The 22,265-nt window shown below is 41.8% G+C and overlaps 1 protein-coding gene across 4 annotated transcripts in view; it reads left to right on the forward strand.

The window, feature by feature from the left end:
• The first annotated feature begins 6,641 nt into the window (after positions 1-6,641).
• Positions 6,642-22,265, forward strand: part of LOC121155241 (cytochrome P450 2J1-like) — a 34,351-nt gene continuing 18,727 nt past the window's right edge. For 2 of the 4 annotated variants that reach the window (XM_040978461.1, XM_040978463.1), the window contains exons 1-6: positions 6,642-7,023; positions 14,369-14,531; positions 18,095-18,244; positions 18,918-19,078; positions 20,637-20,813; positions 21,854-21,989. In XM_040978461.1, the coding sequence (XP_040834395.1) occupies positions 6,814-7,023; positions 14,369-14,531; positions 18,095-18,244; positions 18,918-19,078; positions 20,637-20,813; positions 21,854-21,989 (997 nt within the window). In that variant the 5' untranslated portion in view covers positions 6,642-6,813. Of the gene's footprint in view, positions 7,024-14,368; positions 14,532-18,094; positions 18,245-18,917; positions 19,079-20,206; positions 20,211-20,374; positions 20,380-20,636; positions 20,814-21,440; positions 21,447-21,853; positions 21,990-22,265 lie in introns of all 4 variants that reach the window. The other 2 variants (XM_040978462.1, XM_040978464.1) reach the window with 2 other exon arrangements.

The following is a 22,265-nucleotide window of genomic DNA, read 5'->3' on the forward strand; positions in this document are numbered from 1 at the left end:
ACCCATTGTCATACATGTGTGTCAGGCCTGGGAGTTGGCTAGGCAGGGCCAGTTCACAGCACCCACTGGCAGATATGAAAACCTAGATGGGGTACACTACAGACTGGATTGGGCTACAACACCAGCCATCTCATATTAGGGCCAGGACTTGGGATGGGCTGGACTGGACTGGGCTAGGCCACAGCACTTATCAGCATGTGCTGGTACTAAGGGCAGGCCGGGTTTAGCCAGGCTACAACACCACTGGTGAATAAGGTGTGATGAGCCATGCTAGTCTGCACCATACCTCTCACCAGCACATGTAAATCCAGGACCTGGGGCAAGCCAAGTAGGAGAGTTGCAAGGGTTTCCCTATTGGATAACTGTTTCCGTTGATGAGCATGAGAGTTGGAAATGCGGGCAGGCCATGTTTGGAAGGACTAAGAAGCCTGTTGGCCTGCATGTGAGCTCGGTTGGGGGAGTGCCAGGCTGGGCTAGGTGACCATACACACTGGTGCATAATGAGCCAAAATAAGTGCAGGCTGCTTAGGCTTTGCTGTAGCATCAGCCAGCAGGTGTTGGGACTGGGGACAAGTACTCTCATGCGAGGTGATAGAAACATCTGCAAAGTGCAAGATCTAGGGCTTGAAGTGGGCATAGATACCATTGGTGGACCTGGTTGCACAAGCAATGGGACCTGCGAGTATGAGTGTGGGTTGGATAGTGGGTCCAGTTGGGCTGAGTATACAAGAGCTGAATGGGATATGTGACAGACTGGACCAGTGTAATATACATACCAGCATGTACAGGAACCAGTGCTTAGGGTAGACCTGATAGGAGTTATTAGGGTTCACTCTGACTAGGCTGCAGTTCCTGCTGGTTTGCACGAGGGCTCACTGTGTGGTAGGCAAGTTAGGCTGGGCCACAGCATCCATGGGTTTGTGTATAAGATGGGGCTGGGGACAGAATTATCCAGGTAACTACAGCCACTAAGTGTAGGCTCATGTGGACTGAGCCAGACTCTGCACTGGCTGGCACATACAAGAGTCAGTTGTTGGATCACCTCTGGTGGTGTTTCTTTGGGGACACCCAACTCTCCTTAGATCACTGACTCAGAACTCGACCCACAGTGAAAATCACAAGATCATGGGGTGCATGTGTCAGAACTGTGTCTCCACCATTGCTGAGGCCTGTGGAGTGGATGGAATGCAAAGTGCTCACGCAAATGTGAAAACCAGTTCATTGAGCCCTGCAGAGCAGGAACAATGAAGGGCAGAAAAATTTGAGTCTCCCCTGTGGGGAGCCATGCAGTTGGGTCGGATGGCATGGGTGTGTAATGAGCACCCCTCCTCAGTTAGCAAGGCTGTGAGGAGTTTCTAGCTGCGAGGCAAGGCCCGGCAGAATGTCTCTGATCACCTCATTGCTGCCTCACCCGTTGTACGGAACTCAATCACCTCTTTGATGTTTCATAGAATTCTTCTGAGGATGTTGTTGTTGTTTTTCAGCTAATGTGAAGTGATTCCTGTAACTGGTATGACACCGCAAATTGATCAATCATGTTATGATAAAAACACCTATAGTAACGTAAGGCTATGACACACAGTTAAAAGTATACAATAGTACAATTGAGCCCACTATGTTTCCAAACATCCTGTTGCGTGCCCACTTTTGTCCTAAAGTTTGCCCTAGTATAAGTAATGTTTTCCTTAAGAAATGGCTTGATAATATCTTGCAACAGATGGCAATCATGGAAGTACAAAGAGTTTGTTTACCATGCACCTCAAACTGTTGCAACACATGATATGACACATTTTAGTTTCTTACTACAGAAAGCAAAAATATATGGGGCATCTTTTATAAGGAAATAAATGTGAACCCCCTCAAATTGGCTTAAAATCTCAATCTTATATTGGCACTTATATTTAGGGAAAGAAAATGGTTTATATAGATGAAAGAAAGTTTCTTGTAAAGGCCCTCTGTTTGTAGATTAGCTGAATTGCCTTGATCCCTTTCACTGCCCTTTAACAAAAGAACAAAAAACAATTGAATCAGCACTAGGTGAAGGTGACCGTAATTAATGCATGATTTGATTATAAGATTTAGCAAATAATCTATGTTATATGCTTTTATAAAATCCTTTCATTTATGACCTTTTAATTCTGTATTCTTAATATTTTAATCAATATTAGTTTGTGTTTAGTAAACATTGATTTTGAGTATAAGTAAACTACTTGTCATTGTGTAACCGCATGCACTGCCAACCGTGGAGTTCCTGGCTTCAGCCAGGTGATTGCATGTTTCAATGAGTAATGCTTTGCTAAGAATGTTTTCTTTGAAATAGAAAAATATTTTTTAGGATTGCTTCTTGCATTTTCATAACCATGATGTAAGAAAAAATGAAACAATTGGATATTGTGCAAAAACTTGTGATGATTTATGTATAAATAAAGAAGGCAACTTTTCTGAGTTGTCCATTGTGAGCATCAAGCCATAGTGGTCCATGTCTTATCTCTTCCTATCATCTCGCCGATCCACACATCCTTTGCAAGCTCACAGTCAGCCGGAGCTGGTCCCCGGCACTCCCTGAACTATGGTTTGAAGGTGAGTATCTGACTGAATTGAGACTTTAAGGTGAACCATGTTGCCAAATAGACCTTGGGAGGATTTCCTCAACCTTTTCCTTAACCATGGAGCAATGAAAGCAGTGGCATCTCAAAACTATCAAAACCACTTAAGCAGCACCCTCAGAACATGCTCCTCATCAGGGACCTTGGGATGGCATTGTGGCAGAGTGTGAGGTGGTTCCTAAGCCTGGTATTTCTGTGGTATGTCTTGCCAGCCGGGGGCCCTGCCTGCTCATGGGTCCCCAGTCTCTTGTCTGCTGGTGTGCAGGCATCTACACACATTCCCTTCCCCCATATCTTCAAAATAAGCACAATAGGTCACTATGCTGGCACACTGCTGTAGTTAACACAAAGCTGGCATTAACAAGGCCCAGGAAGCCCTCTAAGTATTGGCTGCTTTTCTTCCAGCAGTGCAAAACTTGCTGAGGTACAAGGCAACTTACACAGTTGCATACAGCTGCGGCCCCTTGCTGGGCTTCCTCTGTATGTATTGTATAGGCTATACAGCCTGTTGAAAAGATTTGTTTTAAAGATTTATTTATTTTTATTGGAAAGGCAGATATACTGAGAGGAGGAGAGACAGAGAGAAACATTTCTTTCCAATGGTTCACTACCCAAGTGACCGCAATGGTGGAACTGAGACCATCCAAAGCCAGGAACAAGGAGCTCTTGCAGGTCTCTGATGTTGGGTGCAGGGTCTCAAGGCTTTGGGCCATTCTTGACTGCTTTCCCAGGCCACAAGCAGGGAGGTGGATGGGAAGCAAGCCCGCCGGGATTAGAACCAGCGCCCATATGGGATTCTGGCACGTGCAAGCAAGGACTTTAACAACTACACTATGGCGCCGGGCCCCTGAAAACTTGAAACTTATACCTTTACAGATATGCTTTTGCTCATTCCATCTTATCATCTCTCTACGTCTCTGATTGCACACGTGCTGGTGTGTTTTTCAGTGTCTGTGTTTGTCTGAATCTCCACTCACCATTCTTAATTCTTTTTCTATTTACCAGATTTCATAATCTCTACCCCTTCATCTTCAAACTGATTAAATCTTTTCTCTTCCGGTTTACAACTGCTGTTAAACTCCTCAAGTGATTTTTTCAAAAACAATTTTTGTTGTACATCTCAACACCAAAAATTCCATTTGGACATTTATTGTGATGATGATGATGATTCTCCAGTTGCTAAAACATTGTTATTCTGCTTCCCTTTACTTCCTTAATCAATGTGTGACTTCCTTTGTTCTTCTAACGCACTGACAGAATGCTTGACACACTTGGAGTCCTACCTTTCACATCTGGACTTTTCGGCTGCTTCTGTTGACTGCTTTCTTTTCTCTGTTTGGGTCACATTTCTCTGCTTCTCAAGTATTTTCTGTTTCAAATATTATCATAGTGTTTTGCATGAACATTGTACCTTTTAGCTAAGACAGAAAATCTGATTACTAAATCCTTGCCCCCACCACTTACCACCTGCCTAGGGCTTCCTGTTTCTGCACTGTCACTTGATGAGCAGTTCCACTGAGCTGACAGTTTGGGTGAATTCTATTTGCCCTGGTGTCCTGTAGCATAAAGGTTCTAATGTCACTACTCCCAGGACACAGACTTGATAATACAATGATCTTGGATTGGATGTTTTCATTTGCTTTTATTTAGTTTGGTCTTTTGGTTTTCCTTTTTTTTTTCTGCACAGATATCTTTGTCTTTCTCCCTACTTTCTGTTAAGCTGTCTGGCTCTATTATACTCAATTGTCAATCCCCATTAATATCCAGAAGATTGCACTCCATTTTTCTGTAAAACAAGTGGATCACCAATCAATTCATAATCTAATCCAATGAAGTTTGAGGGTCCTCCCAGCTAAGCTCTGGGGCTAGTCTTTGCGATTTGTTCTGACCCTGGCTGTCTCTTTGATTGATTGACCCAGAAAACGTCTCACTTGGCTACTGTTTAACATCATAATCTCACATAGCTACCAGCCTCCCGCTTGTTACTTACTGCGAGAAATCTCTATTGTCTATTTTTCGGGACCTGTTGTATTGCACTTTGGGCCCTGGGTTTGTGAGCAAAAAGTAGTGAAGTCAGGAGTGGCCCAGGTTCTCAATATGTTGGCCAAGATGATGTTTCTGCCTTGTCCTGCAAGTGGGGTCTTGGATGGAGTAGAGCATATGCTGGGACTTTTCAACCACACTTGTCATGAATAGAGTTTCTGTAGCTCAGACTTGTGGGGAGAGGCCATGTAAAATGCCGGCCACCTTTCTGTCTTAGGAACTTCCATAGCCTTCAGCTGGGATCCAGGGAAACTCTTCTTGCTTGGCTAACATGTGCACTGAGAATGGACTCGGCCTGAAATGTTTGAAGTCCCCTGGCACGCATGAATTTTTATAACACTTGCATCAATGTGAAATACCCTTAAATTCTCCATAAACTTGGGAAATGTTTTCATATCTATTTGGATTTTTCAACAACTGCAGAGGTTTTAACTCTGTTTTACTCCTTTTAAATAACATGTTAGAAGCAGAATATGTATCTCTTTGCTGAGTGTGTGAGTATGTTATGTATTATTCCAGAAGTACCTTGATATGTTGAATATCACACAGTAGGAGGCACAGCAAAGTGCAGCAAAGTGCCACATGATGATGTGGAAAGTGGGAAGAAGAGCATTTCACACGGTGACTTGCAGTGAAGGTGCACACCCACAGCTAACGTCTTCCATGCAGACTTGTTCAACCCCATCTCTCGTCGTTGGCTTGGAGTTCCTGAGTCTGCACTGTGGTAATTACAAGGCAGCTCCTAAGATGAAGTCTAGTCCAGGAATCATGCAAAGCTCAGGCTGGCTCTGTGGGACTCTGGATTGTCAGACTTGGAATTCTATTGTCAACTCTGTGGTCCACATCCTACCACTAATCTACTTGGACATATTTTGCAAATGCTTTAAGCCCTGGTCAAGCAGAGCCATAAGCAAACCACCATTAGTCTTCAGAAGGTTTGGTGGCCACTTAGCCAGCACAGCATGTTCAGAAGAACACACCAGCCTCCATAGCTGACCAATCCAGAGAAGGCCAGGAGCACTGGGGGGCCAACAGGGAATCTCCAAGGAACTACTCATGGACTGGTCACCATTGCCCCACTTTCATCTTTGAGATTCAGTTTCCAGTCTCTTGGGGAGTGGGGGAATTGAAAGGACACCTGTGCAACTCCTTGCTGTGTGCATTGCAAAATATACTGCTACATTCTTCATTCACTTTGGTGTCAGTAAAACTGGTCTGATGTCAGAGGGTGAGGTGATCCAGTTTGCGGATAGGGGTTAGGTGACAATTCCTCCAGCTAGTTTGGGTGGCGGGGGTTCTATATAAACAGGGAATTCAAGAAAGAGGGTGGGAGGGGAAGGAGTCAGAGATGCCTCAACAAATGTTAATTGGGTTACTATCATGAACAATGCTAATGCCAAAACTTTTGGATTTTTTTTGTTTGTCTGTTTTAATAACATTGTATTATGTGACACAGTTTTATAGGTACTAGGATTCTGTAATGCTTTTTTCATGTTCAAAACACTTTTACATACAGGGTGTTCTACCGCTGTGTTTCGACCTGTGGATCCAAAGCCATTCAGCCTGTACTTTGTATTTGATCTATGTTGGCAGCACTATCAAGAGCATCTCTTACATAATTTTATCAAAAACAAATAGTATGTGGGAAGCCGTGCCAGTGCTGCCTGGTAACATGGTAGATTCCCAGGAAACATTCGGTGCTGTCCTTTCCATTACCAGGCACAGTGCCACGCCCTGAGGGAAGCTACACCCAGGAGCCCCAACAAACCCTGGAATCCAAATACTCCTGAGTAAGACAGGAGTTCTGATTCTAGAAGAAAACAAAACAAAAACCGCTTGGGCCCTTTTCTGTGGTCAGACAGCATTCCCCAGCAGTCCAGCCTCTGCACTGTGGCCAGCCTGGCCGGGGGCAGGACAAAAGGAGGGCGGAACTATGCGACTGGGAGGAGAGACGCTGGCTGGGGCGGGGCGTCCCCAGGGCCTGGGCGCTGAGGTGCAGACACACAGACCTGGCCCTGCACTGCGGCCTTGGAGACAGTCGGGGGAGGAGCTTGTCGGAGGGTGAGCTAAGTCAGAGCAGGTGGGGCGTGGCCGAAGAAGTGTCAGGGACTGACAGAGACTGTTTCCTGCTCAGCCAGCCCCAGAACCGGAGGACCACAGAGCCATGCTCTCCATGTTGGGATCCCTGGTGTCCGCCCTCTGGGCAGGGCTCCATCCCAGGACCCTGCTGCTGGGGACCGTCGCCTTCCTGTTCTTTGCCGACTTCCTCAAAAAGCGGCGTCCCAAGAACTACCCGCCTGGTCCAAGGCGCCTGCCCTTTGTTGGTAACCTTTTCAGTTTCCACGTGGAACACTTGCCAGTACAGATTCAGGAGGTAGGAGTGGGCGATGGTGCGGCTGATCCGGTCCCTAACCCTGCTGTGCAGGACCAGGAATCTTCCAGGGAGCAGGGCCAGAAGAGAGGAAGCTCAGTGGCCAGTGTAAATCAGTTGCGTAAACTAGATTCCACAGCTATTTTCCTTATCTCTCTGCTGGCCTTGACCCCACTCGCGATTGTTTAGGGGTGGACTGTAGCTAAGTTTTCAAGGTTTAAGTGTGCTAGTGGCATGTTACTGCTCCTCCACTTGTTTAATTTTATATTATCTTGTTAAACATTATCGGAACATCTTATTTTTATAGTGATCTTCTTGTCCTCTTTTCTGTGGTTTTTCTTTAAAATGCTGCACTTTTCTTTCTCCCATTCGTGACATGCTGACCTGCCACCTAACCCTCATTCCGTCTGGGTTATCCCCACCACCGAGGGAGCCCCTCATCCTGCTCTGGATGCAGAATGCTCACTGAAGTGATGGTTTCATTCCCTTATCTGCTTACAATTTTCAGGTCCCCCCACTCCCACCTGACCAGCCAAGGAGGATACTACTTTTGGCCCCCTTTCTGGAACTTCCTGCCTGTATTCTTTACAAACATATGGACAAGGTTTTATCAATCTGCAGGAGAAACAGCACATTGGTAATACTAATGGCAACATTAGTCACAAAATTCTAACTCGCAGCCCCTAAGTCTGTGCCTTTGTTATGGCAAAGTGTTGACTTCCAAGCATTTGGAATTTCCCTTTTATTCTGCCAGTTATGAGCTCCAGTTTGTGGGTCGTATGTTCACAGCGCATAACCTTTCAATTCTTTTAGATCACAAGGCCTATCTAATGAAACAAAATATACTCCATCGTGATAAATATGCCTTGCATACTTTTAAAAATGTGTCATCTGTTGTTGAATGGAGTTTTCCAAAAATTGCAAGTAGATCTCACAAGATATTTGTAGTTGTCTGTATATATTTGCCAGCTTCATATCTAAAGAGTCTGTCAGTGGTTCAAAGAGCCTTGTTAACATTTCCAGCCACGCTTGTAGTTAGTGGTCTATTTCTTCTTTAAGTTGGTCAATTCTCCCTTTAGTTATGACAGTTTTTTCTTCATGTGTTGGGAAGCTTTGTTTTTCTGCATAGTAGATATCCAAATTTCTCATATATTCTCTGTAGCTCTAGTCATTTTATTTGCCTGAATACCTTGTAACTTTTTAAAAATTAGCTCTTTAAATTTTAAATTACCTCTTTTAATAGAGCACTTTTACTTTTAACCCATTGTTATCATTAGGTTTGAAACTAATTATTTTGTAACTAAAAATATTTATATTTTACCTGAAATAAGTTATGCAAAATGAAGAATTGAGGAAGAGAAAAAGAAAGAGAAAGGGTGAGAGGGTGAAAGGAAGAGAGACAGAGACACAGAGAGAGAGAAATAAAGAATGTCCCATCTTCTGACTCACTTCCCAAGTGACTGCATTGGAGCAGAGCTCAGCTGGTCCAAAGCTGGGAGCCAGGAGATCCTCCAAGTATCCCACATAGGCTCATGGACCTGAGGCCATAAGCAGGGAGCCGGACTGAAAGTGAAGCATCTAGGAACAGAATCCAGTACTCATATGGATGCTGGTGATAACAGGCATAGGATTAGCCTGATGCATCACCCTGTCAGCCTCTAACCAATATTTTCATTTGATATATGTAGTAGATACCTATAGATGGGGCATTTTTATCTCCATTTTACCACTGTGTGGGAGAACCATATTGAGTTTCAGACTCCTGGCTTTGGTGTGGCTCAAGCCAAACTGTTGGGGCCACTTATGGAGCAAGTCAACAGATGGATGATCTCTGCACTCCTCCCTGAATCATCTCACTCTTTATTTTTTTAATGCATTAAAAATAAACAAATATGTCAATGCGTAGAAAATAAATAAATAAAACTGGAGTGCTTTTATTCATTCTGGTTACTGTAAGAAGCTTGAGATGCTTTTGCTTTACCAACAAGTTGGATATGACATGGGAAGTTAACTGCTAACTGCTCTCCTAACGTCACAAAACTAAGTAGTGATAATAGGCTGAGATATTATCACTGGTCCAGAGAGTTGTCATTATATGTTTTATTTTTTGTAGGTTTTCATCTTTATTTGTGGGTGTAAAATAAATGAGGTTACATGGTGAATTGTGACTACTTTCTTGCAGTTGGTAAATAGTAAGTACTAACTGATAGGCTTTGTATCATGATTTTTATGTTAAATTTCAATCTTTATGATAGCCATTCAAGTAAACTGTATCCATTTCACAGCATTTCCATTGACACTGAATAAACTGGCTGAATACAAATACTGAGGTGATTTACCCTATTTGTTGAGTTAAATAATGGCAAAACAAGAATTTGAACCCAGGAGTATTTGACGCCTACACTTTATCTCTACTTAATACTACTTGTAATTTCTTCAGGTAGTTGGAGGATAGCTGCTTTGATGACCTCATTTGTTGGACACTTATTAAATGTTCTTTATGCCGTAGGCATTGTACAAGACAGTCTGCTGAAAAGTGTAGTACCCAGAGTGCCAGGAGAGGAGATCATTGTGAGTGGGATGATTTGGGAAAACTTTTTATAACTCTTGAGAAGAAATTGGACTGTGTTTGAAAGATTGATTGTGCCTTAGTGGAATAGAAGGACAGGAGACTGTAGGGGAGAGAAATTGCATAGGCAACACATGGTAATAGCCAAAGGGAGAAGGGTGACACTGACCCATTGGCTGGGCATTTGGGAATGTTCTTCCTCTCCCAATTTTCAATTTTTCTAAACTTTCTCTACATAGCTATGTGGCTTGTTATAAGGACATTTGTTTGAATGGGAGAAAATCCCATTGGACTGAACTGGAAAAGCAGCAGATAAAGTATTAAGCAAGCTACTTGAACAAGGTGATCCAAATGTATTCATGGAGATTGAAATGTGTCTCTTTCAGCAATGGAGTTCAGAGGGATACAGGAAGTCCTGGGGAGGGAAGCTATTTGAATCACAATGTCACCTCAAACTCTTGTTGCTTCTATCTTCTTGCTCTGCTGGTCCACAAGCACCATCGTGTATGTGCCTGACCCATGGAAAGGGGGAAAGCAAGTGGTTCCCACTGAAGGATGGAATCCCATACAGTGCACATAGAGCTGCTTCTTGCAGTCATTGGCCATGTCTAGAGAGGCTGGGAAGTGTGGTAAAGAAGGCATGTGGCCCCTAGTCTCCCTGCCCTTCCTAACTGCCACATCAAATAGTTGATTGCACCGAAGGGTCATCAAAAGAACTGAAGTGAAGGGTTTGTTGAACTCCCAGCACCTGGCCAGGCCTACCGCATGATCTGTGTGCTTTAATAATGTACCCTATTCTCTTCTCAGACAGTAGTTGTCTCATTACATAAAACCCGCATTTTCCTGCCTTCGCACTTGCATAAGCTGTGTCACAACCTAAAATGCCAGGCCTTTCTTCATGTGGAGCTTTTTGCTCCAGCCTGGCTTTCATGTAGGATGTGAACGCATTCCCTCTTTAGAGGTTTTTTCTGATATCTGCAGTGGAAATTCACTTCATTTTCCCACGGTCCCTGCCACATTTTATTGACAGTCTAGCATATGTCAACTAATACTATATATTACAATTGTTTTCCTCACCAGTCAGCCTTGCTGAAGACTTTGACACTTCAGGAAAACACCACATCCCACTACTGGTTCTATTACCTTCACCAAGAACATAATAATGCTAGAATGTATATGACATTCCTGAGCATCTCATAAAATCCTACTGAGTTTAATTTGAACTGGTTACCCCAGGTTGTGTTCAGAAACTTGCACAGGCAGCTAGGAGCTTTCTATGAAACCATTTTTCTCAGATTGTTTATAGTTATGTGAAGCAGTATTCTTTTGTACGGGATTTTACTGGAAAGTGGATGCATGGCCTGCATAATATTTATGCAGGATTCCATGACCCAGAAAAGATGAAGGCTCTCGGATGTATATAACCTAAAATTGAAATGTTATTGAAGTAATTACAGGCTGCGGTTAAGAACTTGCATTTTCTAACATATTGGTCACTCAATACCAGGCCAATTAACTTCATGATGTAAATTGTTGTTGAAGTTGTACAGTGGCTTTTCATTGGAAGAAATGATACTCCGCCAACTCCACTTTCAGACCAAGGATGGTCTCCTAATGAAACTGTTGAATTTATCTGGACAATAAGATGCTGGAGTCTCTGCATGGTCTGTGCCCACAATGACAAGATCATGACTGGTTATGAACTGTACTACTGTAGAAATATGGTGGAATTCAATATGGGGAGAGGGCTTGATGAGGGGTTTAAGGAATCCCAGAGCCTTTGAAACTGTGTCATAAAATGAAAAAATAATAAAAAAAGATGAAGGCACTAATTGGAAAGAAATCCTTAACTCCAAAAGCAATATGTATGCAATGAGAATACAACACAGAAGAGCAAAATCATGAGAGAGAATCTGATTCCTCCTTATGTGTGACCAGCCACCAGTATACATGCACACACACTCACACTCACATTCATGCGCAAACTCATCAGTACCTCTATAGGACTTTGGTAGATAGTCTTCCTGATTTGCACATAAAAATAAAATATCAATTAATTTTTTATTTGACATATTCTGTATCCTTAATAAAAAATTGAACACAACAATACAAAATGCTTGAAAGATACAAATGACTTTTGAAAAATGCATTATATAGATGGAGGGGGTGTTAGATCCTAGGGAACATGGTAGTGGATACTGTTTCTGTGATGAGCCACCGAGACCCAACACGATGTGGGGATTCCTGGGAACAAACCCCTGCTGCTGATGGTGGTGTGAATGGTACACTCTTTCCTGACTCTCTCCTTGTGTCTCCATTCTGTTCGTTCTTAAGCTTGAGAATGTAGAATAAGTTGAGTCTCTATCAACTTTTACTCTTTTCATCATCATACTTAATCACGTCTCATTATGCTCACATTTTTCTTTATTCTAAACATTTATTTTGCTCCATTTTGTTTTTTGTTATTAAATATTACCCTTGGAATTATTATACTTTATTTATTACTGTGTTGTTTGTTTCGAGTGGGAGTAATGGAATGGAGGAGGGAATAATCTTCCATTTACTCCCCTTTGCCAGCAACAGTTAGGCCAGGCCAGGTAAAAACCAGGAGCTGAAGAAATCCAATCCATGTGTGTGGCAAGGACCCAGCCCTTTGATCCTTCACCTGATATGTACTTGAATGTGTATACAAGAATTGGGAGCAGAGCTGAACCTTGAAGTCAGGCATGTAATATGGGATGTGGATGTCCAAAGCAGTGTCTTCACCATTAGACTGCCTGCTCCTGCATTTGGAACTTTTATTCCTAGTGTTACATTTCTTGTCTCCTGATGCTTTTGTTTGCCACTTAGAGCTTCTGTTTCAAGCTTCTGGTTTCTATTTTTCATTTCGTATTTTAAGCCTGCGTTAGGTTTCTGGACAATTTTATTGTTATAATCTTTGTGTTCCCTCACTCTCAATTCCTTTTCCTGTTCAAAGATACACACTTAAAAGTGTACTGTGCATTATGAAGCCTTCTCTTCTGCTCTGTGGATCATTGGTTGTATGCTAAGTAATTGGCCTGATGACACTGTTTAAGGATAATTAGACATCACCACATTCAGCATTGAGGGGCTGTTTAACTTACACATATGTATAGAGTGATGATACCATAAAGTTTTGATCCAATTCTGTTGAGCTAGGAATATACATAGAGAGCTGGTAGAGTCAGAACACTGATATTCATTGTAAATGAGATTTTGAGCTGCTCCAAAAACTTGATTGCTGAGTATTTCAACTTAGTGCGGAAATCCTTGTAAGGCTGAAAAAGTTCACCAAGGCAGTATGCTGTATGAAATCTAAGAATTTGCTGGATTTGTATGGATTCATGGCTGCCATTTCTTGGAAGCAATGGCTGGTATTTTAGAGGCAGAGTAGCTTGAGATTCAAGTTTATCCCTGCCCTAAAGAGCAAGCCAGCACATACAATGCTAGAAATGGATACTTAATGAGAGAGCCTGGACTGGAAACACAACGATATGACTGGGTTAAAACTTGATTCTTAATCTGTGAACAAAATGATAAAATGACACTTAATCCATTGCATGTGCTTTGATGGGTAGGGATACAAAGCTGAGGTTTCAAGAGCAGAATTGTAACCAGTGAGTACCTAGAGATGGAGATGGACTGGGTGGAGAGAGCACATGCACCAGGAAAAAAGGAATCCCCCTGTCTGATAGCATTGGCTTTGGCTAGACACCCCTGGGTAAACACAAGACCAATGTGGAAGCACTTTGATTAGTGACCACTCACTGTCATCCAATCCTTGGTCATTTTAGCTGTCTATCTTCAGCTATAACCCATTTAGCTTTTTTGAAAGGCAATAAATATCCTATAACCACCAAGTAGTCATGAGATAAATGAGATAAAATGTGAAACATGCTTAACTGAGCATCTCACAGACAGGGTTGGCTGCAACCATAACACCTTTCTCTGACTCTGCTTGTCCTGTGTTGCCATGAGCATACATACACACACATCTATACACAATCATTCATTTCCCCCAAAGGCTCACTTAATGCCTGCGTGCTCTGAAATAGAAAACAAAGTGGCTTTAATATCATTACCCTCTTTCTTCCCTTTTATAGCCAGAGAGCTGAAAGTCAAAACCTGGAGCAATTTCCCAAGACCTCACACCTAGCACACTGCAGTGACAGGATTTTCATATAACGTGGAGCTACACTGCTTTTCTTTATACCTGACCGTGCTCTATCGTGCACTTTCTATTCTTCATCACATATTCTTACAGGAAGATTTGAAGAAGCAGACATTGCCTTCTGCTTTAACAGAAATTCTGGTTTACTAAGAAAAGCTTGCTTTCTGCAGTAGACCAATGCCGAGCAGATCTCAGCTCCTAGGCAGGTCAGATATACTGTAATCTCTGTCTTCTCTAGACTCGAAGATGCTTAATTCAGAGAGCTTGATTTTTTATGACAGTCACATATACTGTGCCTTATTTTGGCAATGCTTGGGGATGTACAGTAAATATGTTGACTACTATGTACGAGTCAAGTGTTTTATAAGGTAATTTCCAACTTCACAATGAGTTGAAACAGTTCAGATGAGAGAAGAAGAAGGGAAGGGGAATCACTCCTGTCAAACAAAGGCTGATGCATACAGACACAGAAACACGTGTTCGTGTACACATACACACTCCCCTCACTGTGAGCTCTTCAGACACACGTACTCCATCTATTTCTGACACAGATTTTTTGTATTTAAATGTGCTTAACTATTTTACAGATGGTAAAGAAATATGGGAACGTTGTTCGCCTGGAATTGGGTGACATATATATGGTAATTTTAACTGGATTGCCCTTAATAAAAGAAGCCCTTGTTCACCTGGACAACAACTTTCTGGACCGCCCCTTGTATCCTATTCGAGAACGTGTCTTCAAGAAAAATGGTAAGTCTTTGGCTAACGTGAAATGGGTGCTTGTTATTCTTACGACTTCGGTGTGATTTTGAAAAATGCTTCTGTGACTATAATTTTCTAAGACTCCCACAATCAGCCTCAATAACAAACTTTGGCTGTGAATGGAAGCTAGATACTGAGATTTTCCAATTGAAAGGGACTCATAAGAGGATTTAATGAAATTAACCCTCAGAGAGATATGGGAAGTACCATTTGCTCTGCACAACTCTCTTTGACGACTTTGATGATGGAAGTATCACCTAACTCAGTTACAGCAGGAGTGTCAGTGGCTCCATCTGTCTCACATTCTCATCCTAAACCTCTTTCCTTAGGACAATGGATATGGACCTGCTGCTTTCTGCTGTGCCTGCTTTTTGTCCTTATGCTCTGCCAAAAAGACTTGCTGTATAAGGTCAAATCTTCCAGGCTCTGTTAGAAAAGTTTGACATGAATCTTTACAATTACCATCAATTGGATTGGTCCCTGTGTCTCTCAACAGTTTTTACACTAAAGTGAATGGCTACACCTGCTTAATTTCTTGTATCTTTATTTTTTCCCATTTTTTCACTTTCAGGATATGCACATTATTGGTTAGTTTTTTTCTGGTTTGCAGGAAATGAATTTGTCTTTCTTATCCACCTACCCAGTATGCATCTTTTGTTGCAGCATTCAGGCAATTTGCCTTCATGATTATTATTGAAAGGTAGAAACTTGGTCCTGCCATTTTTCCATGAATATTGCTGTTATTTGTTTTAGATTTCCTTTATATTTTACTAGGAAATGGTGCACCTTCTTTTTCAATATGGTGATTAACATTCTTTATTTTTCCATATCATCCTTTGGTATAATTTGCAAGGTTGTATGGGTCATGGAAATTTATTTTGGAAAGTCTTTATTTTGACTTCATTTAAAAATGAGAGCTTTGCTGGATACAATATCCAGGGCTGCCAGATTCTGATAACATCTTGACTGTGACATATTGAAATATTCATTTCTAATATTTCAGATTGATTTCTCTTCAATATCCCATGTTTCTTGCATAACTTTTCAGCTATATTTTGTATTGATTTATCTCACTAATTTGTTTCTGTGTTTTTAAGTAATCCTGTGATCATTTTTTTCCTATTCATTTTCAGACTTTTCTTCAATCTCTTTGTCTTCATAATCTAATATTGAAGAATTGTTGTGTACCTTTTTGGGTGTCATATAATCTTCCTCTCTTCTTGCTACTCTTATTTATCTGTTTATTTTTAGGCATTTTGGAAACACTTGTAGCTTTCTCCTCTGATGGATTCAATCTTTGATTTATGTCTCTATGGCTTAGTGAAGTGCCTAGTCCTTCAGTGAATATACAAACTTATGTGCTGGGTGGGGCCAGCTATAGTCTGTGCTTCTGGTAGTGGCTAGATTCCAGTCTCAACCAAGTTGCGCATGTTGGATCTTAACTGCAGTAAAAGAGAGAAGGTATCTTCATATCTGTTGGTATAATCACAGACTTACCACCTCTTTCTAAGTTGATCAGTGCCTGGGGGTTAACTCACAATGCATACAACTCTCACCCTTATTGTCTCAAAAGTAACAAAAAGAATTGGTGAGTCTTTAGTAAGAGCATGGAATCTCTACAACAAAACACTTTAGTCAGGTAGGGATCTCTGTGTGTCTGAAGTCAGACACAGTGATTTACCAAAGACCATTAGACTCAATGTCCTGTAGCAAAGCCACAGAATTCCCAGTAATACCACATAAGGCTTCCTGATTCCTGGGGTACAAAGGATCCAATTAGCCCCTTGTACACCAAGAGAGTAGAGACTCCCAGAAGCAACTCCTGTGAATACTAAACCTTGGCAGTTTGAGTCCTGGAGCTTGTGATTGGATGGGGTGATGGGAATGACTTCCAGTGTCCAGCAGGCACCCAGGCCTACCAACCATCTAGGCTGGATCTAAAGTCTGTGGGGAAATCAGACCTTTCTCTCTCATGAAATTCCCAGCCATGCATGCACACTGCTGAGCCAACACAGTCTGCTGATGTCAAGATGATGTCACTTTCCTGTTTGTCACCTTGTCACCGGGAACACTTCTGGGAAGATGGCGAAAAAGACATGCACTTAGCATTCAAGGTAGTAGGGGGTTATACCGCCCCTCTCTGGGCCCTGGACCAAACTGTGCCCACAAGTTCTCCTTCAGGCATTAACAGCAGTGTAGGCCACCTGATACTGCTCTCACCTTGTTTTCAGAAGCTGTCATCTCCTGTGGCCCTGGCTGCAAGACTCTCTGGCAGTGTACCCAGTGGCTACTGTGTGTTGGCACTTCCTAAGCTGCTCCATGACGACTCTAATCCTTTTGTTGGATTTCCACTGCATTCTTCAGTCAAACTCTCCCTTGGGAGGCATCAACTTTGTCTTTCATGCTTTATCCTCCCCTACTCACATTGGCATGTTGTTTTCCTTACTCAGACGTCTTGGAATCCTCTCTTGGGTTGCTTAAGAGTATGCACTGTCTATTTTCCATGATGTATCACTGGTAGATAGCATAATATAATTACATGTAACTATGGTTATATAACTCATACTCTAAATGTGGCTTTTGGAATGAGCTACCATTGAAATTAAATACCTGTTTTTTTGGTTACAAACTGTGTGATCTAGAAAAATTTACTTAATGCTTTATTGTTCATCAGTTTTCCTATCAGTAAAATGAGAGAGGAGCATAAGTGTAATTGTCGCATAGGATTTCTGTGAGTACTAAATTATATAAATCATTAAAAATAGTTAAAGCACCTGAGATTACCCACAATCAGAAAATGTTAGCCATTGCGCTTTTGCTTTGAGATTATTTCTCCATATATTTTTCAGCTGGCTTAATGCACTTACTTTCAACCATCAGATACGCAATCTTGTATTATTTGTCAGATAGCTTTAAAATCAGAATACTATAGGGTTATGGGGAAGCGCCCCAATAGGCTGCAGCTCCCACTGGTTTGCCTGATTGTCAAGTGGGCAGGATCAGGCTGGACTGCAATACCCATCAACCCATGTGGAAGACAGGGCTGGAAACAGAACTGACCCAGCAGTTGCAACGACCAGCATGTACATAAGCTGATTGGGGCAAAAGACTGTGCTGGAACCTGTACTATCAAGCACACACAAGAATCGGGTCAGGGATCATCTCAGATGAAGTTTATTTGGGAATTTCTCCAACTAAACTGCTGATCTCAAACCCCAATCATGAAGAGGCTGTGTCAGCCAGTGGATTCTGAACAGATTTTATCGTTACTGGAACGGTGAGATTGGCAGCAATTCAGAACTGTTGAACTATCAAAACTGCTTGAGCAGGACCCCGGAGCATGCCTTATATCGGGGACTTGGGATGGGTCAGAGGCTGGGTGGGGCTTCATCTTTTGTTTTTCCCCTGACCCCAGATATAGTGGGAAAAATTAGTGTGGCAACAATGGTCTTACCCACTTTCTAGGAGCCCTTGACCCTTTGTAACCTAATCAACTAAGATTCTAAAAAAAAAAAATCAGGGTACTATAGCCTTGGTTTTCTTGTTCCCAGGATTGGTCATGTCCAGTGGGCTGGTGTGGAAGGACCAAAGGAGATTTGCTCTGATGACACTAAGGAACTTTGGTTTAGGAAAGAAGAGCTTGGAGGAACGCATTCAGGAAGAGGCCCAACACCTCAATGAAGAAATGGAAAAGGAAGGTGGTAAGCATGGCAGAGCATGGGTCCAGAGACTGGGATCCCTGCAAACTCTAAATAGACCCTTAAGATGTTATCAAATGTTGTGCTATCTTTAAGCACTGTGCCAAGGACCAAAGGTAGAGCCTGACCTCAAGTTCTAGAATTAAGAACGTGGAGACCATCAATGAACACATGACTGAATGTAAACCTTGGTCTTCAGTTGAAGTGTCATGGTATTGCCTAAGTACTTCCTGTGTGTCATTCTTCTGTAGAGTGCTGTGGCCAAAGTCTCTCAGAACCCAGTAGAAAACAGAAATGAGCCAATCTTTTTTCTTGAAGATTTATTTACTGTTACTGGAAAGTCAGATATGCAAGAGGAGCAGAGACAAGTTGAATATTTTCTGTCTGTTGATTCACTACTCAAGTGGCCACAACCACCAGAGATGTGCCCATCTGAAGCCAGGGGCCAAGAGCCTCTTCTGGGTCTTCCACGCAGGTGCGGGTCCCAAGGCTTTATGTTGTCTTCAACTGCTTTCCAGGCCACAAGCAGGAGTTAGATGAGAAGCAGGGCAGTCGGGATCAGAATCAGCACCCAAATGGGATGCATATAATGCAAGGACTAAAGCCGCTAGGCTACTACGCTGGAGTGAAAATGAGCCAATCTTAAGACTACCTCTCTCCCTTCCTCCTCCTCCAGGACAGCCTTTTGACAATCACTTCAAGATCAACAATGCCGTTTCAAACATTATTTGCTCCATCACCTTTGGGGAGCGGTTTGAGTACCATGACAGTCAGTTTCAGGAGCTGCTCAAGTTACTAGATGGGGTCATGCAGTTGGAACCTACATTTCAGTGCCAGGTAAGACTGTTCCCTAAATTTACATTTTCTGGCTAAGAATATTGAGGATGATTCAGAGACAGATAAGTTCTGACTTCTTCAGGGAGATGTATGTATATATTTGAAGGACGGAATAGAGAGATATTGAGAAACAGAGAGAAGCAGAAAAACATCTTCATCCACTTGTTAACTCTCCAAATGGTTTGTCCTGGGCCTTTGCTGAAGCCTGGAGCCAAGATCTCTATTCTGGACACACACACAGCTCTCGGGGAACCAGGTTATATGAAAGTGTATCAGAAGGACAGTGACCAGCACTTGAGCCAGCACTCTGATCTAGGATGCTGGCATTGCAGGCAGCAGCTTAACCCATGGCATCATATGCTGGCCCTTAAAATACAAACTTTTCAAATGGTATTTTTGGTGTAGGGTTTTGAATTGGTATTTAAGCACTCCTTCAGTCTCTTGCTTCCTGAGTTCAATTCCCAGGTTGAGGTCCAGTTCCATAGGTGGATCACTAATGACTTCCTGCAAAAACTCTTGCTAGATTGCCATTGTTTCTTCAGAATCATGAACTGGAACATTGTCACATGGAGAAGGAGTATCTGGCAAGACTTTTCTGGTCATTTCTCTGCTAATGTTTTAAGTAATTTTCTCCAGATATTTTCATCATGAACAGATATTGCTTTATCATCCAGAAAGTAAACAGACAGGAAGGCTATAGCATCCAGAAAAAAAAATCAAGGGCTGACATAATATTTGCTCCTGACCTTCTGATTTTTACTTGGTCTAGTCTAATTCGATCTGATAAAATTTTGTTTCACCTCCTGTTACAGTTCTTCAAATAAATGCCTTAGGATCTTGATCCTCCTTCTAAAAAAATTGCCACCTGTTCTTGCTTGCAGGTAACATGGGAACAATAGTTTGATCATTCATTGAGCACCACATTTGTTCAGTTTTACTGTTTTAGCCAAAGTTGTTGAAGCGGAACAAATTAAGATACCTATGGAGTTGGCTTTGGTTCTTCCTGTGTATTATGTTCTTCTTCAGTCTAAATTTACATGGGTGGTCTGCCAGTAAAGGCTTCATCTTTGGTCTTGTCTTATCTTTACTTAAGTGAGTTTTCTATTTATAGTGCTGACTTGTTTGGAGCATTGTCCCCATGAACGTTTTATAAAACCTCAGTGATTTTGACATTCTTTCACCCAGATGTCACTTCACTATCAATTGTATGTTTTTTTCTTGAAGCATTTTAGCAGAATTGACATTCTCTGAAAGGAACGCTACTAAGACTGTCTTCTTCCTAGTGCAACACACTAGATCCTGTGAGATATACTTAGTTTGTATGGTTTTTGTTGTTCTTTTTGTTGCTGATTTTTTGTCATAAGGTTGATCTCTGCACATGGTTTTTGCATAAAATGCAAATTGCCCATGATTTTTGAAAAACCTTTGAAATACTTTGCTAGTAAGGTAAGAAAACGGGTGAAGGAGAAAACGATGAGGAATTGCTTTTGTGGTATTAAAAAAAACAGAGCAGTGCTACTCTGTTGTCTCCATGGTCAATTTGCTTTTTTTCAATTAGCTCTACAATATCTTTCCATGGATAATGAAATTCATTCCTGGTCCTCACCAAACTCTCTTCAGCAACTGGGAAAGATTGGAGTTATTTGTCTCTCGTGTGATTGAAAACCACAAGAAAGATTGGAACCCTGAAGAACCGAGAGACTTCATTGACGCATATCTCAAGGAAATGACAATGGTAATGTGTTCCATTACTTCCGCAAAAATACCTTAGAGGAGTGACTTAGGTTTTCCTTACATTTCCCAATAGCTAGGGAGCATGAGATTCTGTCAATACCTAGAAGCAGGTAAAAAACAAATTGGATGTATGGGTTCCCATGAACCATCTATGCCTCAAAATTCATGGTGTTATAAGCTCTGACACTTCAGATTATTGGCTTCTTGTCCAGTACTGGGCAGACTGATGAATCTATTTCCATCTCTCTTTACCTTAGTGCCATCGACAGATAATAGAAGCGCTGCTTTCTTTTTACAGGAGAAGAGTTTACTTATCCCATAGTGTGTAAGTGTGCGTGCATTTACATTTAGAGCACTGTTGACAATCAGAAGCAACCAGAAGATGATGGTGGTAAAATAAGGGAGTGTGTCAGTGAATTGCTGATGAAATCAGAGGGATGTAAACTAAAAGATATTGATAGAGACATGAAAATTGTGCAAAAGAGGACTTCTGTTTTTTGCATTCTGATGTCTGTAGATACCCTTGTGAGGTGTGTCCCAGGTTGCTTTTTCATCCCACATGATTTCTAACAGTTATCATCAAAATGAGAGTGTACTGTTACTTCCATTTTATGAAATGTGACTAAAGCACAGAGTTAAATAAGTTGTTAAATGAGCCAAATAAGCATGAGTTAAATCACTTTGTCTATATCATCTAGCAGGTAAACAATACAGTGATAAGGAAGAAACATATCTTATTTACAACTCATTCAGTCTCCTATAATAATTGCTGCTTGCAAAATTATAGACATAGGTAATGGTTGCCTTGATTTTTATCCCACCAAGTGCTGGAACATCTTTCTTAGCTCGGGATCTTTGAGTAAAACAACAGCGATTGTGTTATTGTAAAAAGCCTTTCTTTCATAAACAAACTTAAGGGAAATCCTTTCTTCTGGGATCCTTTCCCTCCAAACCCACCACTGGTCCTAGAATGAAGCCTTTGTGAGCTGTGGTAATGACAAATTTTAAAAAGCCATTAAACACTGTGATTTTTCATGCAAGTCTAACGCTACTTCAAGTTTCACTGAACAAAACCTCGTCTGCTGTACTTTGGACCTCTTCTTGGCTGGCACAGAAACAACCTCTACAACACTGCGCTGGGGTCTGCTGTACATGGCCATGTATCCAGAAGTCCAAGGTGAGCCTGTCAGGGAGTGTGGTAGGACCAAGAAAACAGGGTGAATTTTGTACAAAGAAAGGGCCCAGACATAAGCTGGTGGAGTGGAAGGAGGGAGAAAGCAGCCATGACGTTATGTGCACGAGTGAGCAAGATATTTTTGTTTTGTTCTTGTTGTTGGTGGTGGTGGTGGTTTTTTTTTTTTTTTCAAATTTCCTCATAATTCTCATGAGTCAAGGCAATACAAACATAGCAGAGTAGCTCTGTTCCCTGGAAGCTGAGTCTGGGAAGAGGTTT

This window comes from Ochotona curzoniae, unplaced genomic scaffold, assembly GCF_017591425.1.
Source record: "Ochotona curzoniae isolate NIBS_2020 unplaced genomic scaffold, NIBS_Ocur_1.0 contig_291, whole genome shotgun sequence".
Classification (NCBI taxonomy): domain Eukaryota; kingdom Metazoa; phylum Chordata; class Mammalia; order Lagomorpha; family Ochotonidae; genus Ochotona; species Ochotona curzoniae.